This window comes from Geotrypetes seraphini, chromosome 4 (assembly GCF_902459505.1).
Source record: "Geotrypetes seraphini chromosome 4, aGeoSer1.1, whole genome shotgun sequence".
Classification (NCBI taxonomy): Eukaryota; Metazoa; Chordata; class Amphibia; order Gymnophiona; family Dermophiidae; genus Geotrypetes; species Geotrypetes seraphini.
The window spans coordinates 229,674,385-229,696,773 of NC_047087.1; the positions used below are offsets into that span (position 1 = coordinate 229,674,385).

The 22,389-nt window shown below is 44.0% G+C and overlaps 1 protein-coding gene across 14 annotated transcripts in view; it reads right to left on the reverse strand.

The window, feature by feature from the left end:
* The window catches only part of KAT6B (lysine acetyltransferase 6B), a 490,670-nt gene that overhangs the window by 153,140 nt on the left and 315,141 nt on the right, over positions 1-22,389 (reverse strand). For all 14 annotated transcript variants that reach the window (XM_033941371.1, XM_033941375.1, XM_033941383.1 and 11 more), the window contains 2 exons: positions 21,555-21,676; positions 20,601-20,716 (listed from right to left, as the gene is read on the reverse strand). In XM_033941371.1, the coding sequence (XP_033797262.1) occupies positions 20,601-20,716; positions 21,555-21,676 (238 nt within the window). The remainder of the gene's footprint in view (positions 1-20,600; positions 20,717-21,554; positions 21,677-22,389) is intronic.

Below are 22,389 nucleotides of genomic sequence, written 5' to 3' on the forward strand. Positions count from 1 at the left end.
AGAGAGGGACAGATTCTTCACACTTTCAAAAAATAAAAGAACAAGAGGGCATTCAGAAAAGTTGAAAGGAGACAGATTCAGAATGAATGCTAGGAAGTTCTTCTTTACCCAGCGTGTGGTGGACACCTGGAATGCGCTTCCAGAGGGCGTGATAGGGCAGAGTACGGTACTGGGGTTCAAGAGGGAATTGGACAACTTTCTCCTGGAAAAGGGAATAGAGGGGTATAGATAGAGGATTACTGCACAGGTCCTATACCTGTTGGGCCACCGCGTGAGCGGACTGCTGGGCACGATGGACCTCAGGTCTGACCCAGTAGAGGCATTTCTTATGTTCTTATGTTATCTTGTTTTCGCTCTTTTTTGTCAAATCTTTGTTTATAGTTTCATTAGACGAAAAAATATCAAATAGTAAGCCATTATCCCTCCACCCTCTTTACAAAACCATAGCATGTTTTTTAGTGCCGGACACAGTGGTAATAGCTCCGATACTTATAGAATTCTTATGAGCGTTGGAGCTGTTACCGCTGTTGCTGGCACTAAAAACTGCGCTACAATTTTGTAAAAAAAAAGGGGTGGGGGTATATTGTGGGGTTCCTCAGGGGTCCATTTTGTCCCCTTTATTATTCAAAATCTTTTAAAGCTTTTTAGTGACAGTTATTCAGTAGCCTGTATTTATGAAGATGATATTCTCATTCTTTGCACTATGGATCCAGATGCTATAGATTTTTCTCCCTTACAAGCTGGTTTGTCAGCAATTGTTTCTTAGTTAAAATCTCATGGTTTAGTCCTTAACCCACAAAAATCAACAGTGTGCTGGTTGACAGGACATCTCTCACCCTCAGGTAAATTTGGCCCTATTTATTAATATAAATAATCAAAAATGATACTTCAATTTTGGAGATCCATTTGGGATCAGGTAAACAAAGTAATGAAAAATCCAGTGGCACTAACATATGACACTGTGCTATTTGGCACTTTGATGAGAGCTAAAAGCCAAATATCATCCCATAATAATAAACTTCTATTTATTATGACAGGGGTTGCCATACATCTTATTCTAAGGAATTGGAAAAACTGTGATAGACTGAACTATTCCTTTTGGTGGGAGTCTCTCTATCATGTTTTTAAGATGGAACGTAATATGGCAATACATCAGGGATATTATAAGAAGTTTCTGAAGATTTGGGAGCCATTGACAAAATTTTGCAAAGAGTGATTGCTGATTATGCCCTTTGGTCATTCACGTCCAGGGTGGCTGGGTGGGAGGGCGGGTTGGAATGTATTTTTCAATTCGAGTGTAGTTCTTAGATATAATTATGGGGGGGGGGAAAGATAATCTTTTTGTCATAGATTATAATTGTAATTGTATTTAAGTGCTTTTATAGAATTATAAGATTGTATTTTATTTTGCACTTACTTATGGCTTTAAAATGAATAAAGAAATTAAAAAAAAAAAAAAAATCAAAAATGGGGAATGGAGGGAAAATAAATCAAAACAGGGAATAAGATCACTTCATAAATTTTGTTAGTACATCGAGGCAAAAACCCCCCAAAAACAACCCAATTAACCAGCGAAAGAGAAAGCCTCACCCATTCTTACATCATCAGCAAAAAAACCCCCAAAAAACAACCTTTTGCTTTAAAGGTTAAATGTGCCTTAAGGTAAGCAACCCCCCCCCCAAAAAAAAAAAAAAAAACCCCAAAAAAACCTATCATATAGACCAGTGTTTTTCAACCTTTTTACACCTATGGACCAGCAGAAATAAAAGAATTATTCTGTGGACCGGCATCAGTCCGTGGACCGGCGGTTGAAGAACACTGGGTTAAGTTGTGGGCCAGACCCCGCCCATCTCTACCCAATGTCCACTCCAGACCCCGCCCCCATAATACTAATTGCACCTTGCACGTCCCGTGCCTTATCTGGAAGCCTTCCCTCTGACGTTGCAACGTCAGAGAGAAGGCTTCCGGTTCAGGCGCAGGATGCCCGTAGGAGCCACTGCCCGATGCTTTGTGCATTAGGAAGAGGGAGCTGGCTCGAAGATAACGCCACATCGATCGCACTGTGGACCGGCGGTTGAAGAACACTGTTTTGGGCCTGATGCACGTGCTGGCCCTGTGGACCGGCAGGAAATTTTTGTGGACCGGCACTGGTCCACGGACCCGTGGTTGAAGAACACTGATATAGACACTTGTTTAAACTAGAAAGCAAGGAAAGGGCCGATGATCATTTTGTGGTGAAGCTGCCACTACTTCAGAGACACCCACTGGAAATAGCTATCCTACAAAGGTAAACAAATACAAGATGGCTAAAAGAAAACTGTAAATAAGCTTACCAAGGAACAGTTAAGAGTAGTACTCACTGTTTGACGGTCTCTATCTCAGCCGTTTGCCACAAACTGAGAGTGCTGAGCATGTAACTAAAAACTGAGCAAGAGCACCACCGAATTGAGCAATGCACCACCAAAAGGCCTGCCCAAAAAGGCTGGCTTATCAAGGAAAGGGGGGAAAAATAAAATCTGAAAAGCTGTGCAAGTAGCACCAGCAGACAGATGCAAATGCAAACAGGGCATACTCAAAAAGCAAGAAAAAAGCAAAACAAAAAACACTGTAATGAGAATGAAAAGCAAAGGCACTTAATAAAAATAAAATCAGTCAATACAGGTGTTAAAGACCAGTGGGCTGCACAGACCACAAAGTGAAAATCCAATGTTATTCTCTCTGTTGCAGACGAAGATGCCTGTCACCCCCCTCACGTTACTGGAAATATGGGCTAAAACTAAGCAGCGTAGTTGAAAAAAATCATGTTGGAGATCACTGCAATGCTATACCATAGGAGCACTGATGAAATCCCTATTAAGGGCATTCCTACGCTCATTCAAACGTATCCGTAGGGGGAGTGAAGTCTGACCAACATAAATTAAGTTGCAAGGACATCTAATGCAATATAAGAAATGGTCAGATTCAGAAGTGGTAATATATTTAAGGCGAAAGGTCTTATGATCCACCGGATTAATAAACTCAATTGTGGACACCATGATTTCACAATTCATACACTTACCACAAGGTCCATGTCGACCATGGTAAGAAACATTGGGAGAAAAATCACCTGGCACAGCAGGACTGAGTAATTCTTTGAAGTTCCTGCCACGTTTGTATGCAAATCTGAGATGTTATTGGGCAAAATCTGGAAGCATCTTGACAATATCCCAATGCTTCTATATACTCCTTCTCATTTGATGAGTCCTAAAATCATAGCTTAAGATATAAGTAATGCTATCCGGATCATCATGTGAATATGTTGATTCTATAAGGAGGTAATCACGATTAGCAAATAAAGCTCGTTTGTACACTTTATGTATTATTAGAGCAGGATACCCATGTTCCTCAAAATGTCTAATAAAATCATGGTCTGGATTTTGAACTCCTGAGTTGATGAACATATTCTTCTCAATTCGTGGCAAACGGCTGAGATAGAGATCATCAAACAGTGAGTACTACTCTTTAGTCTATTCCTTGGTAAGCTTATTTACAGTTTTCTTTTAGCTGATAGGCAAACCAGGCTAACTCTTGTCCTACCGATGATTCAATGAAAATGCATACACTATTTTTCTGGCCTGTACTACTCACAGTGGTATCAAACACCAGTCTCCCGGGACTCGTTTCTGAAGACTCCACTCATCCAGTACTGTGACAGGCTTCAGCTTGCTTTTTTCCAGTTCCACAGTCAATTGTTGGAACTCCCAGTAACTTCTCCTCTGTTGCCAGTGACAAGTACTGCAATTCTGTCAACAATTTCTTTACTTATAATAATATCCAGGAGGAGTTCTCCATCCCAATGCAGCAATAATGGAGTTTCTGTTGTTTTGTCAAGGAACTCATGCTTCAGAGTGGCTGCTTCCTCATGGTTCTTGCTCCGTGAACAGAATAAGTTTTTTGTCATTTAATTTACATCATGGCCAAATACTTTGGCAACAGCACAACGACAAATGTGGCACCCCTGTCTGGAAAATTAATACAATCTAATACTCTTGACAACTTCAGGATGTGCAAAGATGTTCACCTTTGGTTTTCTGGACCGAGAATTGGAAAAAGGAGTTCTGCTGATTTCAAAATCAGCACCTGAATTTGAACAACTATCAAAATCAACTTCAGCAATATTCCTGGAATCAGACAATCTACTAGTCAGAGGGAGAGAAATAGCAGTTGGCTGTGTAGAACTGCAAACAATGACATTTTCTGCCTCCTACTTTGACTGCAAACTTACTAAATCTTTCTTCTCACATTCTCTTTCTATCTTTCTCCTTTGCAAGTACAGTGCCAATGCCAGCCATGCTGCATAAGAAAACATCTTGCTTCTGCACGATTAGAAATTGTCCATCTTCTTCAATTTTCATTGTTATTAATGCATCACTGGTAGCAACATCAAAAGGATGGACAAGATGCTCTTTGAAGGCTTCTTGATTCACTGGATAATGTTTGTTGCACTTCTGCCAGTTCTTTTTTAGCTTCTCATATTCATCAAAGTTTCATCAACATGCGACTCCCTGAGTCTATTCGTTAATGTGGTATTCTTGCAGGCTGCCAAATTTCCAAGACCTTGTACATGGCCACATGAGCTGCCTCTTTCAAAGCAGCCTTTTTGTCAGTGTATAAGTACATCAGTAGAAAAAAATCCCCATTGATTGGAAGATGTGAACTGGATACAGTAGTTAATCGGTGTCCTTTTCTAGCAGCCATACTTCTTCACTGCTTCTAGTCTGACATTCTTATTTCTTAGTTTTTATTCTAAAATGTCACATCAACTCAGTTTTCAACTGCCTATTTATCACTAAACTAACTTTCTGCTTTGCATCAGTACTAGTACTAAGTTATTATTCAAATAACAATAAACCTGTTGTCAATAACAGCTATTTAGTATCAAACCTATATTATTAACAGGTGGGGCACTCAACCATTTACACCTGTTATCAGTCCTTATCTTATCAGCTTTCACTTTGTTTTGTTCTTCTAGTTCCCTCAGTGAATTTTGGTTTTTCACATTATTTGTGCATCAGTAGTCACTTCTTAACATTATAACCATTCATATGTTACTTTTCTTTTTAGCCAGCTGTTTAACTGTCCATTGGAAATAATTTGGTCTCAGAAATCAGGTCTGAAAACCTCACCTGTTTCCACCAATTTCATTTTCATATGCACTTTCTTCAATAGCACATTACTTTTGGTTCAATCCGGTCTACATTTATACATCTGCAGGTTTTTTCAAGCAGTTTTGTCTTAATTGAATATAATTGGTAATCAATAATCAGGTTTAGAATCTTGATTCCATTCCCTCTCTCTATTTTACACAACACTTCCCCATCATTCACACCTCTTTTTCTAATTCGACACCCTTCCTCATTTGATACCTTTTCATTGGATTCCACTGTTTTCACCTGTCATTATGTATGCAGCTTTATTATTTTTGGTTACTGGTTCACTATCCACATGTCACCTACTTGAATCATAGCACTTCCCCACTAATCATAAGAACATAAGAATAGCCTTACAGGGTAAGACCAGTGGCATACCAAGGGGGGGCGGGAGGGGCGGTCCGCAGCCCGCAGCAGGTTCGCGACGTCAGCGATCCCTGCGCTGCTTGGGCGCTGCTTCCTGCGCCGTGGCCCCGCCCCTCCTCTGACGTCAGAGGAGGGGCGGGACCACAGCGCAGGAAGCAGCGCCTAAGCAGCGCAGGGATAGCTGATGTCGCGATCCTGCTGCGGCTGCTTCATAGGTGGTGCAGGAAGGTCAGTGGGGCGAGCGGTCCTTCGGGGGTGGGGGGGGGGGACTGAACAGCAAGGCCGGGAGCATAGGTAGTGCTGCTTCATAGGTGGTGCGGGGAGGCCAGGGGGGCGATCGGTCCTTCGGGGTGGGGCGGGCGGGCAGGCAGGCAGGCTTTCAAGGGGGAGAGGGGTGACAGGCAGGCAGGCAGGCCTTCAAGGGGGGACAGGCCTTCAAGGGGGGGGGACAGGCCTTCGGGGGTGTGTGCAGACCTTCAAGGGGGAGGGACAGGCCTTCAAGGGGGGGCAGGTCTACAAGGGGGTGGGACAGGCCCTTCAAGGGGGGGGACAGGCCTTCGGGGGGCTGCAGGCCTTCAGGGGGGGTGCAGGCCTTCGGGGGGGTGCAGACCTTCAAGGAGGTGCAGGCCTTCAAGGGGGGGTACAGGCCTTCAAGGGGGGGTACAGGCCTTCAAGGGGGGGACAGGCCTTCAAGGGGGGGACAGGCCTTCAAGGGGGGGGGACAGGCCTACAAGGGGGTGGGACAGGCCTTCAAGGGGGGTAAAGGCCTTCAAGGGGGGACAGGCAGACCTTTAAGGGGGGACAGGCCTTTGGGGGGGACCCTGGTTTAGAAGTACACAGAGGGAAGGGGGTGTTCAAAGAGACGTGCATATGCCAAACTTTGGGGGGGGGGGAGGAAGAAATAATGCATCTGAAAATAGAGGAGAGGGAGAGAGATGAGGGACCATGGGATTTAGGGAGGGAAGGAACAGAAAGGGAGAGAAATTGGACACAAGGAATGGTGTGGAGGAGGGATAGAGATACTGGATAGGAGGGTAATTGGGAAAAGAAAGGGAGAGATGGTGGACTCTTGGGTGGTGGGGAAGGAGGGAGAGATGCCGGATGAAAGGGTAGTTAAGAAAAGGTGGATCTGTGGAGGGAGATGAAAAAAAGGAAAGATACCAGACTTCCTGGGGAGGGAAGGGAAATGGAAAGGGAGGACAGAGTTGGCAGATGGATGGTTAGTACGCAGAAAGAAGAAAGAAGGAGACCCTGGCAAGCAAGTTATCAGAAGAAAACCAGAGCCTTGGACCAACAAGATTTGAAATATAACCAGAGAACAAAAGGTAGAAAAATTAATTTTATTTTCTGTTTTGTGATTATAATATGTCAGATTTGAAATGTGTATCCTTCCAGAGCTGGTGTTGGACTGCAAACGTGAGCTAGGATTTAACAGAGAGAGGAAAAGTCCTTTTTGTTTCTTTATTTTATTTACACCACAGCGCCAGTGTGGTTAGGAGAAGCCAAAGGGGGTGAAAAAGCTATAAAACCCACCAGGAGTTTTGAAAAAAATCACCCAACTGGGTAGGAAAATCGAATTGAAAAACCAATTCAATAGGCTGAATTGAATCAAAATTTTTTTTCCTGAATCTGGCAGCATTAGTTTGTGCTACTGTCTTAGACTTTAGGACCTGGGATTGGGGAGAGATGGCATCCTCAGTACTTTATAATGCAAGTGAAACGAGATTTGGTCAGACTTTTGAAGGGTCTGCAGAAAAAAAATATTGTATAGGCCGGGGACATGAGACAGCAGGAAATGGGAACTTTTCTTCCTTCTATTTTTGTGAATGGAAAGGCTGAGGATGTCAGAGAGTTCAGTTAAAATATGTGCTTTATAAGAAAATATAATAATGTGTTTTATAAAGTTTATAGCATAGCTGGCCTACCCAGTGAGGTGTTCCTAGTGGTGGTGGTGGTGGCAGCGTGTCAATGTGTTGAGAGGAAGAGGTGGTCTGGGAAATTCTGCTGAGCAAAGTCCGGGCCCATTTCCACCCCCCAGTTAGTCCACTCCACTCAACTGGTTCACACACTGAGTGGGTCTTTGGGTGTTGTTTTGGGATCTCTTCCAGTGGTTTATCAGTATCTCCTTCTGGTCCAAGGAAGGAAACTTTGTTATCCTTAGCATTGACCTACAGAATATTTTTGTAACAGCGCTGCTTGTGTGGCATTAGGCTATGTAGTGATCGAAAGAAAAAAACAGACCTTTGCACATTTTTGCACTATATGGTGGGTGTATGAGGAGATTCACATTTCCTGCACAGCTAAGTCCATGTGAAGTTACCTTGTGCTGTATTTGACATCTAGCAAGGTCTCTGTTTGAAAGGAAAGATCTAAACTTAAAAATGAAGTGGCCAGAAGTTATGGTAAAAGCAGATAGTGTAGCTGGTTTTAAGAAAGATTTGGACAAATTCCTGGAAGAAAAGTCCATAATCTGTTATTAAGACATGGGGGAAGTGTCTGCTTGCCCTGGATCGGTAGCATGGAATGTTGCTACTCTTTGGGTTTTGACCAGGTATTAGTGTCCTGGATTGGCTACCATGAGAATGGGCTACTGGGCATGATGGACCATTGGTCTGACCCAGTTAGGCTATTCTTATGTTATGTTCTCATCTGTAGGGGCCTTTGTTTTCACTTCTTATTTTAATGTATTTTTTTTCTGGGAACTTATCAGTGTTTTTTATAATGGGAACAAAAATGGAAGAGAATTAATGTGTATGGGATGAGGGGGTAACTAATTTCTTCAGCTAAATAATTCAATCCACTTCAAACAGACATAGTAGAACTCACGCACCATTCACACACCCTCCAACCAAAAACGTCAAAAGAAAAAAACTGTTCGACAACCTCCTAGCCATTCGAGCTGCAACACTCGACCCCAACTCTACAACCAATTGACATCGACCACAGACTGCAAAACCTTCAAAAAGAAATAAAAACCCTTCTATTCAAAAAACACATAAAACCGAACTAACACAATCAGAACTGTCCCAAGCATCACCTGCAACTACTCCATATGTACTTCTGATGTCATGACAATTCAGACATAATTTATGTTATGTTATGTTTGGAATATAAGAAAATTTTCACTGCCTGTTTCTATTCTGACCATTTATTCCGTTTCATGGTCATTACAAAAAATATTTTTTTACATGGGGGGGTGTCAAAAAATGATGGGCCCCGGGTGCCACATACCCTAGGTACGCCACTGGGTAAGACCAATGGTCCCTCAAGCCCAATAACCCGTTCTCACAGTGGCTAATCCAGGACACTAGTACCTGGGCAAAACTCAAAAGAGTAGCAACATGAATGTTACCGATCCAGGGTAATCAGTGGCTTCCCCCATATCTATCTCAATAACAAACTATGGACTTTTCCTCCAGGAAATTTTCCAACCCTTTCTTAAAACCAATTACGTTATCCCCTCTTTCCACATCCTCTGGCAACGCATTCCAGAGCTTAACTTATTTTCTGAGTGAAAAAAATATTACCTCCTATTGGTTTTAAAAGTATTGCCCTCTAACTTCATCGAGTGTCCCCTAGTCTTTGTAACTTTTGATGGAGTGAAAAATCGATCCACTTGTACCCATTCATTGCCTCTTTGAATTGCATGTACTTTTATTTTGGAACAATATTGCCTCTTTGTATTATATGCATTTTTTTACTGGTTTATTGAATGTGTTTTTATGGTTTTTAACTTTTGTATTTATTTTAATAAAAAATTTTCCTGTATCATCTAGAGATTATTGCTCTAACCCTGTGGCATAGTAAGGGGGGCGGTCCACTATGGGTGCTATCTTGGTGAAGGCACAGGCACCCATTCTCCTCTCTGCCCTCTGATCCTTTCCTGCCCCCCACTGCCACACGCGCACACCGTTTCCCTTCCTCTGTAACGTTCCTGGCACAAGCAGCAACCCCCAACCTGCTGTCACGCCAGCATTGGCTCTTCCTCTGATGTCACTTCCTGGACTCATGCCTAGGAAGTGACGTCAGAGGAAGTGCTGACGCTGCTGCAATAGCAGCTTGGGATTGCTGATCATACCAGGAACATTACAGCGGAAGGGAAGCGGCACACGGTAGGAGGGGGCGGGGTAGGAGCATGTGAAAGTGAGGAGGGGGAAGATAAGAGGGTAGGGTAGTGCTGGGTGCCTCTCACCCTCGCTATGCCACTGCTTTAACCACATTACCATATAGCACAGTTACTTACCGTAACAGGTGTTATCCAGGGACAGCAGGCAGCTATTCTCACATGTGGGTGATGTCATCCACGGAGCCCGGATGCGGACAGCCTCACAAGCAGACTTGCTTGAAGAAACTTAGAAGTTTCGAGTCTGCCGCACCATGCATGTGCGAGTGCCTTCCCACCCAGCACAGGGCGAGTCTCCTCAGTTCAGATAGCTAGCAGAGAAGCCAACCAGGGGAGATGGGTGGGTTGTGAGAATAGCTGCCTGCTGTCCCTGGATAACTGTTACGATAAGTAACTGTGCTTTATCTCAGGACAAGCAGGCAGCCTATTCTCACACATGGGTGACCTCCAAGCTAACCAGAATGGTATGGTGGGAGTGTTGGCAACTTAGGAGAATAAATTTTGTAATATTCTCTGGCCAAAATGGCCATCCTGTCTGGAGAAAACATCCAGACAATAGCGAGAGAGGACCAGGTGGAAGCTTTGCAAATTTCCTCAATAGGAGTGAATCTGAGGAAAGCTACTGAAGCCGCCATGGCTCTTACTTTGTGGGCTGTGACTCGACTCTGTAGATGCAGTCCAGCCTGGGCATAGCAGAAAGATATACAAGCAGCCATCCAGTTGGAGATGGTATGCTTAGAAATTGGATGTCCCAACTTGTTTGGATCGAAGAAGACAAAAAGTTAAGGAGCAGTTCTGTGTGGTTTGGTACGTTCCAAGTAGAAGGCCAAAGCACGTTTACAGTCCAGAGTATGAAGCGCTGATTCTCCAGGATGAGAATGAGGTCTTGGAAAAAACACTGGAAATACAATAGAATGGTTGAGATGAAATTCTGAAACCACTTTAGGTAAGAATTTAGGATGATGGAAAACTGTGAAAGTTAGATCAGCAACTAACACTTGCAGCTCATTGACTTCGAGCAGATGCGAGAGCAATGAGAAACACCACTTTCCAAGTGCGATACTTCAGATGAGCCATAGACATTGGTTCAAATGGAGGCTTCATCACTTGAGCAAGAACAACATTGAGATCCCAAACCACTGGAAGCGGTTTGAGGGGAGGTTTTACATTGAAAAATCCTTTCATAAATTTAGAAACCATCGGATGAGCAGAGAGGGGTTTCTCTTCAATAGGCTGATGAAAAGCAGCAATTGCACTAAGATGGACTCAAATGGATGTAGACTTGCCAGAAGTAGACAAGTGCAAAAGATAATCCAAGACAGAGGCCAAGGAGGTATCTCGAGGCTCCATGTCATGAGATGCACCATGTAGAAAATCTAGCCCATTTTTGGTGGTAGCATTGTCTAGTGGCAGGCTTTCTAGAAGCCCCTAAAATGTCTCTTACAGGCTGAGAAAACTGAAGAGGAGTTATATTGAGAGGTACCAAGCTGTCAGGTGCAGAAACTGCAGATTGGGATGAAGTAGAGACCCTTGACTCTGTGTAAGCAGAGACGGAAAAACTGGTAGAGGGTATGGCTCCCTGTTGCTGAGTTGAAGTAGAAGGGAGTACTAAGGCTGTCTCGGCCACCGAGAAGCTATCAGAATCATGGTGGCATGATCATTCTTCAACTTGACTAGAGTTTTGAGAATGAGAGGGAATGGAGGGAATGCATACAGGAAGCGATTCGTCCATTCCAGTAGAAAAGCATCTGACTCGAGGCGATGAGGAGAATATATCCTGGAGCAGAACTGAGGCAGTTTGTGGTTGTGGGGAGATGCAAAAAGATATATCTGAGGAGTCCCCCACTGAGAAAAAATGTGATGAAGAGGTGAGGAATTGAGTATCCATTTATGAGGTTGCAGAAGACGACTCAATTTGTCCGCCAAACAGTTTTCGCACCTTGGATGTAGGCAGCTTTCAGGAAGGTGATCTAGAAGGGGATAAGGGGATAAAGGGACGCCAGGGACAACATGCAAAATTTTTCTTTGATTAAAAATTTGTTGAGAGACCTGAGATCCAGAATGGGTCGCAGATCATCCTTCTTCTTCGGAACTAGGAAGTAACGGGAGTAAAACCCCCTGCTCTGCTGTTCTAGAGGAACTTCCTCAATGGCACGGAGACGAAGCAGAGCCTGAGCTTCCTGAAGAAGGGCGGTCTGAGATGGATTGGAAGGATACTCTCTTGGAGGAAGCTCTGGTGGAACCTGATTGAAATGAAGAGCGCATCCTTCCTTGATTACTGACAGCACCCAGAGGTCAGATGTAATGGTCTCTCATCAATGGTAAAAATGATGGAGATGACTGCCTATGGGGGGGAAGGGAGGAAAGAGGCAGAACGATGGCAGTTATGCTCTGTTTCAAACAGTCAGAAAGGCTGTTCAGCCTTAGGCGCAACAGAAGGCTGAGGTTTCTGTTGCTTCTTCTGCTGTGGTTTCTTGGGAGGTGCTCGAGTGTAAGGAGCCACCCTTGGAGTATAACACCTCTGGAAAACTGGAGGAGGGCGTGAAGGTTTTGCAGGAGTTGGCTTTGGCTTGACAATGGAAGCAAAATATTTTTCATGTTCAGACAATTTCTTAGTGGCTGCCTCTATGGATTCATCAAAGAAGTCATTACCCTCACAAGGAATGTTAGTCAGATGGTCCTGAAGATTAGGGTCCATGTCAATGGTGTGAAGCAAGGCCAAGCGGCACATCGCTACAGAGAAAGCAGTGGCCCTAGCAGACAATTCAAGGGCATCATAAGACGACTGGAGAAGATGTAATCTGAGTTGTGACAAAGTAGCAGTGACTTCTTGGAACTTGAAATGCTGATGTTGATCCAGGTTCTTCAGAAAGCCTGGAAGAATATCAATGAGGAACTTGAGATAAGTAATGAAGACAAAATTGTAGTTGAGGACTTTGGAAGACATCATAGCATTTTGATAAAGACAACGTCCAAACTTGTCCATGGTCTTACCCGAGGAACTGCAGCATAGACCCTGGAAGGATGGGTTCTTTTCAACAAGGACTTCACAAGGAGGGATTGGTGAGATAACTATGAATTTTCAAACCCTTTGCAATGTAGAGTTCTATACCTCGAGTCCAACTTGCCTGAACAGAAGGTATAGCAAAAAGAGTCTCCAGACATCGTTTGAAAGTTTCAGACAAAAGCCGGTTTAGAGGGAGCTTAAGTGACTCTGCAGGAGGTTGAGGCAGATGTGCATTATCTCTAGATACTCAGAGTATTTAGAATCAGCATCTAATTGAATTTCCAGGTCATCAGCCATCTGACAAAGGAAGATAAAGACAGCTGATCCGCCAAGGCCCTGTCTCGAGAGGGGCTCGATGACCTCTAGGCTCCTCAAGTGGAGAACGAAGGCGAAGCCTCTCTGGAAAAGTGGCAATCCAATGAATATGGAGACTTGGAGGAGGCAATGGAAGCAGCCGAGTCCTCAGGGTCTGGAAGCAGTGACCTCAATCGAGGAGTTGGAGGCCTCGAAGAGCTGGAAGGTCTAGAATGAGGCCTGGACGAGAAAGGCTGCTGTTTGGAAGACATGCGCATCAATGGATGTCTTGATGAGGGCCTTGATCGACGACAAGAGTGGTGTCTGGAAGCAGGTCTCGAGTAGGATCGAAGAGACTTCGCCCTATGTATGGAAACAGGCAATGTTGCTGGTGAATGAATAGGGCTAGAAGCTGTAGATTGAAACTCAGTGGTTTGGATCGAGGAATCTCGAAGCACTCCCAAAGACTCTGCTCCTTGTATGGAGTGTGAGGATTCCTGTCGAGACACTCGCAAAGAATCTATTCCTTGCATAGAGTGTGTTGTTGCCAGACCAGACACTCGCAAAGACTCGGCTCCTTGCATAGAGTGTGAAGCTTCAGCTTGAGGCACAGGCAGGGACTCGACCTCGTGGGAGACTGCTGATTGCCCAGGCTGGATTACAGGAGGCATAGTCGAGGCAGAACCATATTTGCTCAGTAATTGAACAAATTGCTGCTCCAACATGGTCTGGAGAGAAGCCTGCAAATGTGGATCCGCGTCTGAAACCGGACCACTTGCTGAGGCTAAAGACTCCAAGATTGTAGTGGAGATGTGCTTCGACTTGGAGGTCTTGGAGAGCTTCAGGACCACCGCCAGAACCTCCTGCTTAGGTATCTGACCCGAGGGAAGCTCAGGAGAAGACAAAGCAGGTGTACTCGAGGCGAATGACGATCCAAACGAGGAAGGTCTGATGAGACTCGAGGTCGGAGTCGTGGAAGCAGGAGGACCCTCGATGGAAGGTGGAACCGAAGCAGCACTCGAGGTCGAGGTTGTCACTGAAGAGTCCATCTTGAACTTTTCCCACTAAAACCCGATAATGTTTAAGGGCTCGAGGTTGAAGAGTAGCACAGCGTTCGCACGATTTAGGACTATGGTCAGGCCCGAGGCACTTAAGGCACCAGTGGTGTGGGTCCGTGAGAAAAATCACACGCTGGCACAGGCTACACTTCTTGAAGCCCGTTACTGGCCAGGACATAGGAGGGAAGATAGCCACTGCGAAGTCGAAGCCCGCAGGCTGTGGCCGAGCGGCCTGCCCGGCAAGTCAGTCGACAAAGAAAAATAAAATAAAGTCTTTTTTTTTTTTTAAAGAGAAAATAAAGTAAGTAACACAGTGATTCGCGACTAAAAAGAATACAAACCACGGTGAGAGAAGGCACGAAGCGAACGAAGTTCAACACAGAGTGTCAAAGTACAGACTTCTCAGCTCCGTGGAAAACTGAGAACTGAGGAGACTCGCCCTGTGCTGGGTGGGAAGGCACTCGCGCATGCGCGGTGCGGCTGACTCAAAACTTCTGAAGTTTTCTACAAGCAAGTATGCTTGCGAGGCTGTTCGTATTTGGGCTCCGTGGATGACGTCACCCATATGTGAGAATAGGCTGCCTGCTTGTCCTGGGATAAAAGATATTAGCAAGATAAAAACAATCTCTTTTTCTAGTGCAATATGTGTGTCATTCTGGGACAAGTGGGATGTACAAAAGTAGTCCCAGGAATCTAGGGCAGGATGACTGCACCAGCACATAGCACAGAGGACCCAAAGGCAGATTCCTCCTTTGCTGCCACATCCACTCCGTAAAACTTAGCAAATGTATATAGAGTGGACCAAGTTGCAGCCCTACAAATCTCCTCGGGAGAGACTGTCCTAGCTTCGGCACACAACAAAGCAATACCTCTGGTCGAATGCGCCTTTATGGCGATAGGGGACTGTTTCTCACAAACAACATATGTGGAGGAAATGGCCTTTCGGATCCACCTGGGAATCATGGCTTTGGAAGCTGGCGCACCTCGTCTAGCTGGATTAGTCAGCACATAAAGATGGTCAGAGAGCATAAATTCATTGGTGACCTCAAGATATTTAAGAAGCACTCTTCTCACATCAAATTTCTTTAAAATCTGGTCCTGTTTCTTGGAACCTGAAAACTGGAACGATGGTAATCAAATTTTTTGATCGACATGACCTGATGGGCCACCGCGGGAGTGGATTGCTGGGCGCGATGGACCTCTGGTCTGACCCAGCGAAGGCAACTTCTTATGCTCTTATGAAACGCCAAAATCACCTTCGGCAAGAAGGAATGAATGGTGCATAAAGACTCAAGTGTCAAAGATTTTAAGGAAAGGCTCTCTACAATAAAGAGCCTGGAGTTCCAAGACCCATCTCACTGAAGTCACAGCCACAAGAAAAAGTTCTGAGCATCAAATTCATCAGACGCTTCCTTCGGCAGCTCGAACGGGACTTGGCTGAGACCTCGGAGAACCACATTAAGATCCCACGAAGGGAACAGGGCTTTGACTGGTGGTCTAATGCATAAAGCACCCTCCAAAAACTGATTATGTCTGGATGAGACGCCACCATAGACTTGGTCTCCAGTACTGAAACAAGATAGCCCTGCAACTTGGACCCAAAGGGAATCTACCATTAAATCACTTGTCAAGGCTTGTTTGAAGGAAAGCCAACACCACAGAAACTGGATCTGAAAATGACTCCACCTTTTCCTCGATACACCAATGCTAGAAAGTCTGCGATGTCTTAGCATTGGCGAGACCATTGTCAGCTTCATAGACTGAAGGAGAGTAGTAATGACCACTTCCGAGTACCCTTAAGTGCTAACGCTTTGCGTTCAAGAGCTATGCCATAAGAGCAAAGCTTTTTGGATCTTCTAGGAACACTAGACCCTTGAAGAGATGATCCAGATGTACCTGTAACCTGAAGCCGGGACCCATCCGACGTAACAGATCCACGTACCAAAGTCTACATGGCCAGTCTGCAGCTACAAGAATAACCTTTACTCTACTACTTACAATCCTTTGAAGGATGCAGCCAATCATGGCCTAGGGAAAGATGAACAAAAGCATGCTCTGTGGCCACAGCTAGACCACAGCATCTAGACCTGTGCTTCCAGGTTCAAATATTCAACTGAAGAACCTGTCTGCCCTTTTGTTCTTTGCCATAGCCATGAGGCTGAATTGGGGCTGACCCTAGCAATGAACAAGGTTTGGAATGCTGTCAACAACAGCATACACTCTTCCAGATCCAAGGTCTGTCTGCTGAGGAAGTCGGCTTAGACATTGTCCACTCCTGCCAAGAGCACCTGCAGATGGCATGCCCCTAAATTGAAAAGCAAGTGGGCTTCCAGACACAGAGGGGCACTCTTGTTGCCCCCCTGGCAACTGACATAGGCCACTGCTGTAGCATCATCTGAGAAGACCCGGACCTCTTGGCCTTCCAGAGTCTTCTGCAGTTTCAGCAAAGCCAGACGAATGGTTTGAATTACCAGCCAGTTGATCAACTATTTCCTCTGAATGGGCAACCAACACCCCTGAATCAAATGATGGTTACAATGAGTTCCTTAGCCCAGGAGACTGACATCTGTCATAACAACCACCCAGGATGCTACGCAGAGGGGTATGCCCTTGGTGAAGGACAGAGTGGAGCCACCAGTCCATGCTGGCCTGGGCCTCCAGCTTCCAAGGCAAAGACTTCAGTAAAAAGTCTGTCTCCAGAGACAAACACTTGAGTAACGTGTGCTGAAAAGGATGTATGTGGGCCCTCACCCAAGGAACCACATCTATTGTGGCTGCCATAGAACCTAAGACTGCATGTCTCTGGAAGATAGACACAGCTGACCGCCATGTCGAACAAGACCCTCAGGTACTCCAGGGATTATATTGGAGATAAATAGCTCTTTCTGTAATTCACAATCCAGCCCAGACCTTCTAGGTCTCGGATCACCTGATCCACTGTGTACCAGTCATCCAGGTAGGGAATGCACTTGCAGCTCCAACTTTCACAGGTGGGCTGCCGCCACCACCATGGTGAATGTGTGGGTAGTTGTTGCCAGGACAAATGGCAGGGCTGAGAACTGGTTAATACTGTTCCAGGACATGAAACCTTAGGAATTTTATGTGGTCCAGGAAAATGGGAATATGCAAGTAGGCTTCCTTCAGATCTAGGAAAGCCAGGAACTCTCCTGGAATCACCACTGCTTTGACTGATCAAACCATCCTCCATGTGAAAACGTGGGACCCTGAGAGCTGCATTCATGTGAATAAGGTCCAGAATGGGTCTCCATTCGTCGGATCCTTTCTTTAGCACAATGAAGTATTTGGAGTATCTGCCGAGCCTTTGGATGGCACAGGCTCTATGGCTTGAATGTCTAACAACCTTCTCAAGTGGCTTGCACTCAGGTAGCTTTTTCCAGGTGCCTTACAAGACAATCCACAAACCAATCTGTTAGAGGTCAAGTGAATTCCAGCTTGTAGTCACTTTGGATGATATCCAGAACCCAGCAGTCAATACGAGCCCAAGCCTGTGCAAAATGTGAGAACTGGCCACCAATCTTGAGAATGGCTGCCTCCGACTTCTTGGAAAACGGAGCAGCTCGGGGAGCTGAGGACTCAGAAAATCTCTGCCTGTATCTCTGGGAGAATCTCTTGGGACAATTCCAGAATATTGTCTAGACCTCCTGAGACACGAAAATTAAGAGCGCCCAACACCCCTAGATGCTTTGGGCCTGCTGTTAGGCAAGGTTTTGGGTCAACGGTCCACTACACAGATCATGAGATTGTCTAGTCCTTTGACAAACAACAACTGTGCTTTGAAAAGGAGTTTGCTAAGAGTTGCTTTGGAAGTGAAATCACCAGCCCATTGCCAGATCCATAACATCCTTTGGGCAGAAATCAAGTAAGCTGACTTATGACACGAATAATGTCAGAAAGCATCTGCCACATAATCAATTCCTGATAAAAGTAGCTGGGGCACGGGCTCATTACCCTCACGATATAGCATTCGCAGCCTGGAAAGACAGGTGCGAGTCAAAAAGGATGCTGCAGAGGCCGCCTTGACTCCCAAAGATAATGCCTCAAAAAGTCTTTTGAGGACTGTCTATTCGGCACTCTTGCCTATCCTTGAGCCACCCTCACTTGGGAGAAAAGTGCGTTTTGTAACCTGCGCAACCAAGGAATCCACCTTGGGCTGAGTAAACAGCTGATGGCACTCCTGTGTCATGGGATACAGCTGAGTCATCCTACTGCTCCGAGCCTAAGACATAAATGTCAGGAGACCAGGGAAATGTAGAACACTGAACTCTCACACCACTCATTAGAGAGAAGAAGGTGAAGGAACTGGCTGGGAGTACAAATTCAGCTCTCAAAGGGATTCATAAATGAGATCCAGTAGATTTGCAGGTTTGAATAAGCGCAGAACTGTGGATCATCCCCTGGATCAAGAGCCAGCATGAGCTCCAAAGCACTGGACCGGAGCCCTGAATGCCCCAACAGGATGGATGCATACTGAGACAATAAGTGAACAGTGAGACTCATCATCTGTATCTGCATCCGTAATGTCTCTCTTGACCTGGTCAGCAGTAGCCTGTGAAGCAGAAGCATTTTGAGATTTCTTGCCCCCATGTGCAATGCCTGGAGCACTTCCAGCCTACGCATAGGTGTGTCCATGCCTTTCTGCATGGAACAGCTGTTTCAGGGCACAGAAAAGAAAATGGCATGAACTAAAGGGCTTGCCACTCATTCTACAGCCTAAGAGCACAAAGGAGAGGCGCTCTCAGCTCCCCCTCTTCTGCAGTTCAGCACGTGGTGTAAGGATGCTCCTCTGGCGCACATTTTGCACAATCCTGGCATGTACTCCATCTCCACCAGTTTTGAGGCCAAACAAGAAGATTTGAAGAGACAGGATACTTTTGAAAAAAGATTGCTAATATCCAAGATGGCCACCATCAGAGTTTTGGTGCCAAAAAAATGCTAAAGAAACAAACAAAATAAGAAAAACAAAACCCAGCAATTTTAGGAATTTGGGGGGGGGGACAACTAAAAAAAGCAAAAATGTTCAAATTTGCAATTACAGATCTCCCCTCCCACTCCACCCAATTCACCTCAGAAGCTTACCAGCCTTACTTACTGTGACCTATGCTGGAGCCTGAGCTCCATAAGGTAGTTGGAAAAGAAGAAGAAATCACTGCCTCATCCAGAATGATTTTCCAACGCTGAATCTTCAGGCTGCAACTCGGACTCTATGTCTGACTGAACCCCACACCTCCACTGACAGACAGATGCACAAAGCTAAAAGGGGGGGGGGGGCAAAAACGCAGCCCATACCCTGAGAGACAGCACTGAGCCTCCTATAGATACCTGACAGTCTGCGCTCAAACCCCTGCCAAAAGTACTTCTGCAGGTTGGCTAACAGATACCACAAGGGATTGGCCTGCAGACCACTATCTGCTTCTTCTCCACACAGATAAAGCTGAACCCACAAAGAAGGAAGCTACAAGCACCGAAAAACTGAAGAAAATCTGAAAATAACTTGAATTAAAAAAAAGAGGAGAACAGAAACACTCCTCCAGGCTCACGTTCAGAAGGGAAAAATTATGGTTGGCAGTAGAGCTCTCAGTGAAGTAGGAGAGATACAGAAAAAATCCAGAGTGGAATCATTCTGCAAAGGCTCACGGCCATGGGGAGATTACCCGCTTGTCCAGAATGACATACTCATTGCACTGGAAACTAAGATACCTATTTAGAGGCATGATGCAAATGTGCTGGGAAGCTTTTCTAGTACTTCTAGTTCTGAAAAACCTATTAGTCCCTTGTGCCAAATGGTACCCATTTGTGTCTGATTTATCCTGTGATCTGTGGAGAACACCTGTATCAGATAATCAATTTTGTACCCCTCCCAGTTACCATTTAAAATATATGACTCAGGTCCGAATCCATTCATTCCCTTAACTTTAATACTCTCAGTAGCATCTAAGTGTCAGCCTCTGACTACTGTACTTATGGTACTCAAGGTTTTTTCCAATCTACAAGCACCTGATAATCTATCACAAAGTAAGCAAAATAGACTTGCATCATTGGCATGATTAAACAGTACTTAGAAGTTTAAAGGGGATTCACATTTGGAACTAGAATAAAGAAAAATGTCTACTACTTTATGCTGGAATCTGAACACTTGACAAGGGGCAAAAATGGCCAATACTAGACCCCCCCCTTTACCCCACAGCTAGAAACTTACTACTACTACTATCCATTCAGTCGTGTCCAACCCTTGGATACTCTGTTGGGCAACTTACTGGCAATGATATATAAGGAAAGAAGAAACATTTTGCATTACAGTAAAAATCTATAGAAGAAAAATCTGATCTTGTCATATACTAAAGACAAACGAAGTGGGAGGAATATATCTTATTGTACAAACTAATGGGCTATTAAAATGAGCAAATAAAAAAAAAAAAAGCTTAAAAAAAATGTAGACATTTTGAAAGAATTTCATGTTCAGGATTTTTAAGACTACGAAGCAATTCTAGGAAGTTCTTTCTGTTTCAGTAAGAATATTTACAATATTAACAATATATCAATACCTTGCATATTCCTGCGGGTAAGGTGATGAATACCAGGTCTGTATTTCAAACTTTCCAAATTCTATTACAGAAGGGAACCGCCCATGTAGATCGACAATGATTTTGCATCCTATTTTCTACCAGATGTGAAAAAAAACAAAAAGGAACTCATAAAAATGACAAAGAAAAACACTATATAAACTTTGGATATCATATACTAGGGGGTAATCTTAAAAAAATAATTGGTTGTCATATTAAACAATATATGCACGTAAAATGCCTCTTATTAAATTAACTTATATGTAAAAATATGTACAAGAAGAATGTTCATGAATGGAATTCTGGAATAGGCATCTTAAGAGCAAAGAACAGGCATACCTTGGGTGGACTGGCAATTTACATGTTTATTTTATGAAACATACATTCACAGATACTTTACTAAGCCATCATAAATGTCCAGGATGTCATTTTAACTATGATTTATGTAGCTTTTCTGAGGCAATTTTATAAATATGCCAATTATTTATATTTTTCAACTGCAGAATAAAATATGTGGTGGGGAGGGTAGTTTTTTTTTTTAATATAAATTTTTATTGAAAAATTTTTGTATAGTACAAACATACATTCCAAACTGAACAACAGTACAAAGTCAACAGCAGACAACACAAGAACCTCCATGTTGATCCCTCATGGAGGCCTTAAAGACTCAGACCCCCCTCCCTCCCAAAGGACCCACCCAACTCAAATCAAAGTTTTATAACTACAGTAATTGCCAAGGATGGAAGGTCAAACAGGTGCCTATGTGGCATCATAAAACTATCCGCAACACATTTTCTGTGAACTAAAAATGTAACTTTTCAAACAGGAATATTATCTTATAACCGAGGACAACATATATTTCAAATATTTTGGTATCTAGCAGTAGCTCAATATTCTAATTGACATTGAAATAATAAATGCTCCTTAGGTACTCACCTCTAGAGAAAGTTCTCGGACCTGTTTAAAAATGTCCAAATCATCTTCCTTAACGGATTCCTTACATCCAACTACACTCACGTCTTTACCTTCATGCTTGAAATTTATTTTGACTGCAGTATCTGTTATGAAAAGCAGGGAAAAAATACTCAAATGACTAGTCCCCTTTATTCTAAGACAAGACATGATACTAAACAATCCTGAAGATACCGACTGGCAAGCTTCTCATGCTCTTACTTGTTTTACACATATGCTATGCTCTTATCAATCAAAACAGAGAAATTGGCCCTGAGATATCCACAGAGAAGAAAATCCAAGAGAAACCAAAAAACACTGTGGAGTGACGATGTTTCTGAAATGGACTTTATTGAAAATTTAAAAGTTTCACAAGTCAATGTAAGCAATCCACATAGAAATAAAATGATCCACATAAAAAATCTTGAGGACCTAATCCGCCGAGAGCATGAGACCCAACACAGTCCGTGTTTTGACAAGATAGTCTTCTTCAGGGGTCCCTGACAGTCCTAAGGTAGTAGATATGTGAAATAAATAGTCTAAAAGTGCAATTGCGTGGAACTCCGCAGAAAACGCACTGCATAAACTATGCGCATTCTCTGCGGAGTTCCACACATTAGCACTTTTGGACTATTTATTCCACATATCTACTACCTTAGGACTATCAGGGATTCCTGAAAAAGACTATCTTGAAGAAACACTGACCATTTGGGTCCCATGCTCTCAGCGGATTAGGTCCTCAAGATTTTTTATGTGGGTCATTTTATTTCTATGTGGATTGCTTACATTGACTTGTGGAATTTTAAGTTTTCAATAAAGT